The sequence below is a fragment of the Fukomys damarensis genome, unplaced genomic scaffold (genome assembly GCF_012274545.1).
Source record: "Fukomys damarensis isolate Sample0158 unplaced genomic scaffold, DMR_v1.0_HiC HiC_scaffold_5, whole genome shotgun sequence".
Taxonomy (NCBI): domain Eukaryota; kingdom Metazoa; phylum Chordata; class Mammalia; order Rodentia; family Bathyergidae; genus Fukomys; species Fukomys damarensis.
In genome coordinates, this window is record NW_022900917.1 from 28,476,854 (window position 1) to 28,487,731 (window position 10,878).

Genomic DNA, 10,878 nt, shown 5'->3' on the forward strand with positions numbered 1-10,878 from the left:
TTTTTTTTTTTTTTTTGCTATGATATGACTGACAAATCTCACAGCTAAGTTTCTGTCTCATATGTAATATTTTGTCACTCCATATGTCTCCTTAATATAAACAAATATTTACATGATCCTATTTGCTCATCCCTCCCTCAATTCTCATGAAAATTTTGGTTTTGTTACTAGCTTCTTTTTAAAATTAGTTGCGTAGTTTTGTTTCCTTTGATTTTATCATTAAGTTAAGTGTAGTCTTTCAAAGAAGCTAATGACAAAAATCACAGAGGTCTTAAAAAAAGATTCTCAGCATTTAGGAATTGCACCACGCTGCCTCTCTCTACCTATACTATATTCATTCCACACACATGAAGATAAACATGGATATTTATGCATTAAAAGTGTATCAGAAAACTGCAAATAGGCCATTCTTTAACCCAGCAGAGAACTGCCTGCAGCAGAACTATTTTAATGGATATTGTGTCAGCATTTCTTTAAACATTTTAAAAGAAAAGGTCTGTAAGTTACATTTGCTTCGTGTTGAATTCTGAAGGACAATCTCTTTCTTGAGAAACTTATGGGAAACATCCACCTATTATTTGGCTGTGACATTCGGTAACATCATCATAACTAAAGGTTGATTTAAAAATAATCTCTCAAAAAGTTTTATTGTACACTTTTTCCTTTGAATAATCATAATTACAATGACAATTAAAATTTGTAGAGTATCTTAAAGGCTCCTTACATATATCATTTTTTAAAGAAATTTTTATCTTTTCCTCTATGCGACCAAAGGTGCTAAGGAACACGCAGCTTCAAATATCAAGTTCAGATCACTGGTAATATGAAGAGTCATGCCTGTCCAACAGACTTTACAGCAAATATACTCATACAAAATATATGCACATTCAATATCAATAAATGAATGTCTTTAACCTTTTTTTGGTACAAAAGCATGTCAAAATTCAGCTGTAAACTGAATTTAATTAGAGAGAATTCACCCTGGGATATCCAGATGTATAGATACTCAATTTTGAGTTTTAGAAAAAATGTAGTTTTTTTGTGTGCACTTTCTCTTACAGATCTTGGCAACTAACTATATGGCAGAAATTTAGCTGTATTAAAAAGTTTGGTTTAGGAGCAAAAAGACTGCAATCTCTACATAGTCCAGTAAAAAACAAAACAAAACATACAATCTGGTAGGTGTCATGCCAAGGCTTGGTTTGGGTCTGTTTTTGAAGAACAGGACGCATTACTATGGAAACAGGAAAAAACATTTCTTTCCTTCTCACACTCCACTTTGTAGGACAGAGAGTCCATTCCTATTTGGCTGAGTGGCATTACCTGGTTAGGTAAGTAAAATGGAAGACAATCTTTGCCAATAAAAAGGAAAGACTGGCACTGGAAAGAGTCAACTTCTGAAATGGAATGTATATTATGCTTGACATTATGAAACAAGACAGAAAATAAATAAAGTGATTAATAGCTAATTGGTAAACATTTCTCAGAAAACCAGCCAAGTCAACAAAGTGGAAATGTCCAGGATGTTTTTCCTCCACATTGACTTTTGCAATATAGAATTAGCTGAAATTAGTTCATGCCTTTCACTTCTATTGCCAAGGTTCTAGCAGACATTTGAGTGACTTGAAGGTTTATTTTTCATATGATGTGTCAAGCCCATTATGAAGGACAAAAACAGAACTCAAGCAGACAGAAGAGAAAATAAATCACCAGAGGTATTTTGTTAAGAGTCACTGTATGTGGCCAGTGCTCTGAAAGTTTTTGTTCATAAAGTTCTTACATCTATGGCTACCACTATCAATCATAATGATCTTAAAATGCTGATGGCGGTAGCTGTATGTTATTTCTTGGCAATTAAGGAGTCTTGATTTCCATGGTCATCTTTCTGGGGTGGAAAGGTTGCTATGAAAACTGTTTATAATAGTCACAAAGCCATATGTGGGAATGATAGCTGATAATTTCTATGAAATCAATGGAAAAAAATTTACATATTTCATGTCTCGCTCAGCTGTGTTCTTTAGAACTGGGAGGGCTGCCTCTAGGTGAATGAAAATCTGTATTTATTTAGCTCTGATGAATAGTGCCTTTGTTCTCTGGTATCTTTGTTGGCTTAACTCAAACCAGAGTGAAGTTTTGTTTACAAGCAGAAGCAAAGCCATCAGACATTTACTCTCAATTAGCAATTATTTAGCATTAAGTGGAACTTGTTATGCTGGAAAACTTACATCCTGGGGGAGAACTATTATTTTTAGAGTACCATAGATACTTTGTAATGTACATAGCACAACTGAAGGAGCAATTTATTAAAAGTTACAATATTTTCCCTAGACAAAGGATAAGCTATTCACCATTATGACTGGGTCCAATATTTAGGAAATGTTCACAAATGATTAACTATGTTTCATTTATAAATGGACTCTAATGGGAAAAATTTTTTTATTGCAAGTACTGTTTTAATGAATTGTCTGTCCGGATGAATTCGTGTGTAAAACTGAAATAATTTATTTTTGCTTCTTTCCCTCCACGTCACACCTGAGCCCAGCGCTGCCTATCATGTCCTCCCTGTTTCCTTTGTTTTAACCATGTGGTCGTTGCCTGCTTGCCTAAGGTAGAAACCCTGGGTATCTCCGACTCTCACTCTCCTCCAACCCTCATGTCCAACTGGTCACCACATTCAAATGATTCCTTGTTGTCTGCCTAGGGAGAGCCAAATCTCCTTAACGTGATGCATTCATAGGCTGGACCTCTGTGATGTTCCCAGTGCCCATTCTCCACCAAGTAAATTATCGGAGCTCTCACCACGAGATGCTTTCCTTTATCTCCGTGCTTCTGTCCCTGAGCTTGTTTACTTTGCTCAGCATGCTCTTCTTCCTCTTTGTCTGCAGAGTGAATGGCTGTTTGATTAAAAGTTGGCTCAAGAATCATCTCCCTTTCACTTTTCAAGGCTTTTCACTTTCTTTCCCTTGGGCAGAATTAGTAACTCTCCCATTTATTTTCTTGTAGAACTGTATGCACACCTCTCTCTCCCGGTTTTCCTCATTTATTTATGCATATAATTCATGCAGAAGATTGTAAGGATTTTTAAAGCCTCACTGCGTTTTATTTTACAACTTCTGTGGATATATGTTCATTACGCCCATATTAAGCACTTAATGAAGGTTCACAAAATTGAAAACCCTGGTAAAATAAATAAAACAAAGTTAGGCTTCCCTGGATATTCCCTGTGAGTAGCACCTTGTCATTGATGATGGAGATGAAATGATGCAAAGATCAGTTACAGGCCCCAACAGAGTATGGCTGCAGAGACAGAGCAGTTCAGAATAGTAGATAAACTAGAGGTTACCCTTAAGTATACAAACAACCTATTTTTATTTTTATCATGCTTTCTCCTTTCCCTGTAGTTTCACACTTTCTGTACCAATTGCCTACAAAAGCAGCAACCACTGACCTTGAGCACAGTAGACACATTAAATATATCTTCTTTGAATGAATGAACAAATGAAACGATTCCAGCTTTTGCCTTTAAGATAGAGAAATAGATCCAAAGTTGCAAAGACTAGAAAATCAGAGACCATTCCCTTTCAAAACTGTTACCATATTCTATACATCGATCTAGATGCCTTTATTTAATTGTGTAATTTTTTACAGTCAAGAAAAATACACAGCTTTTGTGTTAGATAAACAGCTTGAAGCTCAAAAATCTGTGCCCTGGAGTCAAACAAATAAAAATTCTCTCATTCTTACGAAGTGTCTGATATATTGTCTTTCCCACTTGCTGGCATGGTATTCATATACAGAAATATGATTGCTGGTTGTGGAAACTATAGAAAAAGCTGTTTCTTGTAATCTGTATAATTTAAGTAGTAAAAGGTGAGTTAATGCAGAGAGCTATGGATCAAATGTCAAGATCATCAGACTTCAAAACTGGTTTGCATTCTAATCCTGCTATCTTACTTTGAGCGTGCACTTTATTATATTGAAAACGAATTTCTTATTTAGAGAGCAAGGCTGTAATTACAGCCTTGAGTTCTATGATGAAGATGATTAATGCAGTTTTCCATATGAACATAAAATATTAGAAGTATTAAGCTTATGTAAAAATAAGAAAGTGTGTATAAAAGGACTTTCTCAACTGCATATTCAATCCTTTATTACCTTGTTAAATATTTTTCAATTTCAGTGTATTTCAGCTTTAATTTATGTAAACAGATGAAAATAAGATAAACATTTCCTAGTAATGTGATTTGCATACAATGTAGCATGTTTAAATGAAATTCTGTTTCTCATTTTTTTGAATTCATAATTCAACACAATTTAGTCAAAGAGAAATAACAGTTAAAAAGACATTTGTTTCCATTCTCATAAGGAAGGCAAAACAATCCCACAACAGGGGAAATATAAAAATTAGCATTATTGTAGAGACACTGGTAATTCTTTGATGAGAGGAAAAACAAGACAAAGTGACAACAACAAATACAAGCACAGCCAGCTTGTTTTGTTAATAACTGAATATATGACTTCCAAATGTTCTGTATTAGCTGCAGATCTATGTGTAGATTAAAAAATGAATCTGACCAAAAAATGATTTGTAGCACTCAGTTCTAGAAACATTCTCTTTACCTTAAGCAAGATACTGAAGGTGGCGTCTGCCTTTTGTTGTTGCTACTCTTCAATGTCAATATAACTCCATGGGCAGTTATCAACATTTGTTATTTCCTGTTTCTTTCCATTTTTATAGAAAATACTTTATTAGGATTAAATAAATGTAAACAAAAGTAAAGAGACAAATGCAGCTATATCTTTTCAGCGTTCTGTACCTTTAAGAACGTCTAGGGGTCACATAGGAGGGAACCCTGGGGTGTTAGGCATGAATAGAATTTTAGAAGTGATGCAGTTCTGACCATTGTTTTGTTGTTGTGATATGAGGCTCTGCAGGGCTGAAAAGGAGGCATGCTAATATTTACAGAACAAAGACAAGAAAACAGCTCAGATCCTTCTTATGAGCACTCTCCTTACTATATTTTATCAGAACAAAATCTAGTTTAAAAATATGAGTACAACTTAATTATACTTTATTAAAATACTATCAGTAAATTAGAAAGACTTGCTTAGCACTTATGTTAGCTCTTTGGCTGTAGATACTGATGGAATGATGATATGTATCTCTCTGAGCAACCAATAAGTTGGATGATAGGAGATCTCAATAGCCTGGAACAATTGGCTAAATCTAACAAGAGAATTTGCAGGGACAGATGCAAAGTCAGCACTTACAGTTTAAAACAGTGGAAAAGTACATGAAGCAGGACCTATAGTTTAATAGCAGAGCACAAGTTTTTTCCCCAAAGTGGCTGTTTTTAAAGAATTGCAAGTTGTATCAGTGCACTTTTTTCCCCAAATCAACCCAATTGTATTTAACTTAAGAGAAGTATATATAGAACAACAAAGGGGCTAAATCTAATCTAATCTATCCACCTGAAATTCTGAGTATAGGTAGGGACTGTGATAAACAGAGGCATGTGGAGGCCAAAATAATTATTAAGTTGATATAGAACTGAGTACTTTAGGAATGGCTAAAGGAATTGGGTATGTCTGAAGGAGAGTATAACCATACTCATCATTTTGGAGACAGAGGTATAACAGAAACGTGTACTTTGTAATAAAAGATGCTGAGTGAATGAGTGGAAAGAATTGGGACATGGCATCTGGAGGCACAGGTTTGAGTATTAGTACTATCATTTACCATTGCTGAGACTTTGAGAAAACCATTAAAGCACTAAATCTAGGTCATACGATTTTTATGAAAATTAAACAACATATGTAAAACACCTACAGTACATGGAATGCACTTCATAGTCAACAACATTGATCTTTCTATCTGTTAGGATCTTTAGAGATTTTAGAATTAATTATTTTGTAGAATGGTTACAATAATAGACATGAGAATGCCAGGCATCCCAGATTCCTGTTACATGGTATCTCTATACTATGTTGACTGACATTTTCTCATACTTCGTGCCAGTAAAGATTATTATTCAAAACAGGTGATGTCTTCATATCATATTACCTTATAAATTACAAAACATTTTGCTACTGCATGTCATAAAGCAGTGCTTGCTTTCTTACCTGTAAAGTGCAGAAAGGGGCCTCTTGTTTCCTGGTTTTGGTCTGTATGGTTTGGGTTCTCCTGCCATATTGATATCTGAAAGCATAAAATAAAATAGTATTGATTTAAAAAATAAATCTTTTGTGAAAATTAAATGTTTCCTTCTTCTTGTCATTGTTCTGAAAATACTGAATGTGATTCATTCATTTGACATGTGTTTATTGAGTGCCTACTTTATATCAGACACTGTTCGGGACAGGTCATACAAAAAGCAGACTTGAAAGGGCAAAAGAAAAGATAGACAAAGAGAAATAGGAAGATAGATCTTTGGTAAATAGCAGCAGGATCTTGAGATGGAGGGAGGTAGGCAAGACAGGAGAAGGAGAATAAAAGAGTTAAGATATGTTTGTACATGTACCTACACCCCACAATGCATGTAATTATTATAAACTACAGATATATACTAATTAAAAAGAAAATAAATTTGATCTCAGCTGTTGTGGAGCTCATATGCTATGGCAAGGAAATAGTAAGAAGCAGACATAATATATAAGAAAAATGTACACCACATTAGAAAGTGACAGGTACTGTGAAAAAAATTGTTGCGTAAGGTAAGAGAACTCCAGATACTTAAAAACAAACAAACAAAAAATGAGATGGCCTACTGATTTGCATTTTTGGCCAAGAATTTATCAACATGCATGAACATTTGTATGGATTAGAACTCTGTTTATAAAAGGAATTATTCCCAAGATGTAATTTCTACCTATATAGAAAAGGAAGACTTAAAGATGGCCATGTTTACTTAGTGAACAGTGAACAGTAGCAAGCAAACTAAATGTAAGGTTATGAAATTCTAGTGTGCTCAGAAAGGGATGGGAGTATATTCTTTGTCTTTACAAGACGAAAACTTGGTTAAATTTCTGAGATAGATAAGAAGATATTTAACTATGCATCATATTCATAAAATTGACCAATCTTGATCTTAAATGAGTAATAAAACTTAAAAACATTAGATCAGTGAAGATAGATAGTCTTTTTAATATAACAACTGGTTACTCAAAAGGACAAATATTACATTGAACTTCTATCTTACATTATATCCTAAAATTGTTAATGACTAAAAATGTGAGACAAAAATATACAAAAATTTTAGGAGACAATAAAATGCAATACATTGATGACATCAGAGTATGGAAAAATAACCTTAAAACATTCATTAAAAGGACTGGGGATTTAGCTCAGTGGTTTCGCCACCTGCCTCACAAGCACAAGGACCCAAGTTCAATACCCAGTACCCACCCCAAAAAAATCCACAAAAAGAGCCAAAATACTAAATGGAAAATTATGTCAAAATCTAGTAAATTAGGTTTACAGAGAGGAATCACAATGTTAGGTAAACACATGAAGTGATGCTCAACATAATTAGTGATGGAAACACAAATTAAAGGAGCATGAGATTCAATTGGAACCTATTCAAATTATAGAAATTTACCAAGTTTTACAATATAAACTGTCGATGATATTTTGGAATAATTGGAACGTGTATATATTGTAGGTGTAAGTGTAGATCAAGATTATTCAGGGAAATCATTTGGCAGTTTTTAATAGAGGTAGGATGTGCCAGCATTCAGGAGGTTGAGGCAGGAAGATTGCTGTGTTCAGGCCAGACTAAATTACTCAGTGAGACTGTCTCAAAAAAAAAAAAAAAAAAAAAAAAAAAAAAAAAAAAAAAAAAAAAAAAAGAGCAAACTAAAACAAAAAAATTTAAAAATGCAGAAAGTATGTGCATCTAATAAAATTCTTGCATATGTTTTTCATCAGACATGTAGCAAAGTGCTCATTGTTGTACAATGGAAACAAAATATTACACAAGTATCTTGACAGGGAGAGAGAGATAAGATAATCTGAGACTTACACAACACTACTGGTACACTGATGAACCTTAAGAACAAAACACTAAGCAAATATGATGTAGTGGGAAACCACGGATAGTATAAATCTTTTTATGAAAATCAAATTGCAAAATTAAACAGTGTAAACACTGTGTAGGAATAAAACATATATAATTGAATTAAAGAAAGATTAAATAATCAATTAAACAATTGATTACCTCTAAAAGGGTAGATAAGGTGTGGGACTTGGGAGGGTTCCAAGAGACTTTAAAGTTGAATTATACAGTACTGTTCCTTAAATTGGGTAGAGGGACCATGGTTTTACATTATTCCATATAACTTGTATATTTTATAAATTTTATTTTAAATGATTAATAAAATAATGATTTTAAGAAAAATAAGAAAATGAATGTTAATAAATATTCAGAAAAGAAGCAATAAGCTTTGGTGAATAGGAGTTTTCATCAGGACTGTGAGCTAGTGTATATATACAATAGGGAAAAGAACATGTGACTGGCGGATTACCAATAATGAGAAAATCCTTAGAAGTCCCAAACAGGACTTAAAATTTGATTTGAATGGGATACAATCCAGGGTTCTGAATAGAGGACTGACCTGAAAGTGAATCATAAAGAAAGTGACTCTTGTATCATTTAGAATAAGTCACAGTTAAGATCAGGGCTGTCTGTTCCTTTTTTTAGATGTGATATTATTGCATCAAAACAGTAAGTGAAACAAATATATACTTTTACTATTTTTATGAACTCTGTCATAATGGTAGAGGGTACCTGTTTCTGAAGATGTCATGAGCTAAACTGTATATTTCTAGTTTAGAGCTAAAGACGTTCAAAGTAAAAATATAAAATTATTCTCATATGCAAATAAAGGGCTTGAGAAAAGTCTGTCTATATTTAAGCATCATTTCATTTTTTATAATGCATTGTCAGTGGTTTTGAAGAGGAACCTAGGGCTTTGACAGTAAATTCATGTAACAGAAAGCCTCTTGTAACAGGCTAATAAACTCAGTATTTGCAGACATCAGCCTCCGTTCAAAAGTATTAAAAATGCCTAAGAAAATCCTTTTTCCCTTCTGAACACTTCACGGTGTTCAAATGGAAATTAATACTGAAATATGCATATTGTGTATTTTGCACTATGATGCTGTGTGGTTTATGATCCTCTAAACCACAGAGGAGTAGAGGGAAGAGGCAGGATGTAGGGAGGGAGGGCAGTGGACTCATGTAATTACAATGGACAAAAGGCCTTGCACGGTCTGAACCAGACTTTTCTTCATACTGAATTTTTAAAATACAAGATTGAATTGTGTCTTCAAAACAATTCGCCTTACTTCTAAGCCAAAGCTCAGATTTTCTTGCCTCAAGAGCTGCTGGCCTTCAAGTGACAGTGTAAAGAGCATCTACAATAAGAACTCTGTGGCCAATGACAGAGATCTCAGCTTTCATGCCCTGATTGTCCTGGCAGTCACAAGACAGGAGGAAAAATAACCAAGATTCAGTTTTGTCCCACTCCCTTAAGATGGGGGCTTTCCAGAAAAAACGGGGAGGGGCTATTTTGTGAGTTCCTGAATTTACAGATTTATACCCAGCACTACTAGTACTTACTACTCTACATTATTCTCAAGAAAGCATAGGTTTAATCTTTCTGAACAAATGATTTGGGTATATTCCTAAAATGCCAGTTAAATTTCTAGTAGTAGAACAGAATTATCTGTAAAGGTACCTATATAGCAGGCTGGTGAACTCTTATTATCTGGCTAGTAGAGTCATATTCTTGTGGTGAGGGTTGGTAAAACAAGATACACACCATTTTAAATAAGTCTGTTTGTAAATTTTATTTCTGTTTAAATTCACTATGTATTACATCTGTGTAAAGTAACCTCCACACTACCTGAAGGCATAGGGACAAAATGTAGAAGTGGATGAAGGAGTACTTGCATCTTGTCAGATAATATTACCAGGCTTCTGTAAGCACTTACTAAGAGTCATAGAGCAGATTCATCTCTATTTTGATCTTGGTTTTGATTGTAATATTGGTTTGAATATTTCAAATTAGCATGAAAATATGCTAAATTATTCTTTATATATTAAATTATTCTTCATATATTAAATCTGAGACTGAAAAATTAAAAAATATCCTGTTGGGCTACCACCACATCTTGTCATAGTGAGTTAATTCAAAAAAATAACTATTGTGAAAATTTTGGTTAATGCTCTTTCCTTCTTTATTTTAAAACTAAATAAGTAATACCACTGTAGCAAGATGAAATAACTGTAAAGTTACAAAACTGAGAAAGGTGAATGAGCTCAACATATTTTGACTTGAGGCATATGAGTTGAGGCAAAAAATACAGGTATTGTATGAAATGAAATTCAGCAGAAACAAAGCCAGCACGTCTGGTCATTAACTACTAAAGATGCATTAACAGGATTCTATTATTTCATGCTTTTGGCTCTTGGAAAGATGCTTCCTATGATACACCCAAATAGATTTGACTTTCACAATTTCCACCTATTTTGCTTTATTACATCTTTCCATTTCACTGAGTACTAAATATTTTGTCCTTTGATTTTGAACTTGTAAAGAGCAGTCATAATTTCACTGAATTTTATACATTCTTCAGCATCCTTCTGGGTTGTTTATCCACTAGGTTCTCAATGATTCCACTGTTAATCAAATTTATACAAGCCAGAAAGTTTATTCTTGTATGGGTTCTGGAGTGGCTAAGCAAACACATTTTATAAAACATTTCTTAAACTTATGTTTATATAAGCAATGTTTCACAAGATGTTAAAATGTAGTTTGTTAAAGAAATTTATCAAGGTAGAAATAGTTTAGTAAAAATTTTGTTTTATATATATA

General features: G+C 33.6%; 1 protein-coding gene across 11 annotated transcripts in view; it reads right to left on the reverse strand.

The window, feature by feature from the left end:
• Ralyl (RALY RNA binding protein like) overlaps window positions 1-10,878 on the reverse strand; it is a 658,084-nt gene that overhangs the window by 123,760 nt on the left and 523,446 nt on the right. For all 11 annotated transcript variants that reach the window (XM_033760366.1, XM_010645314.3, XM_010645313.3 and 8 more), the window contains one exon: window positions 6,124-6,199. In XM_033760366.1, the coding sequence (XP_033616257.1) occupies window positions 6,124-6,191 (68 nt within the window). In that variant the 5' untranslated portion in view covers window positions 6,192-6,199. The remainder of the gene's footprint in view (window positions 1-6,123; window positions 6,200-10,878) is intronic.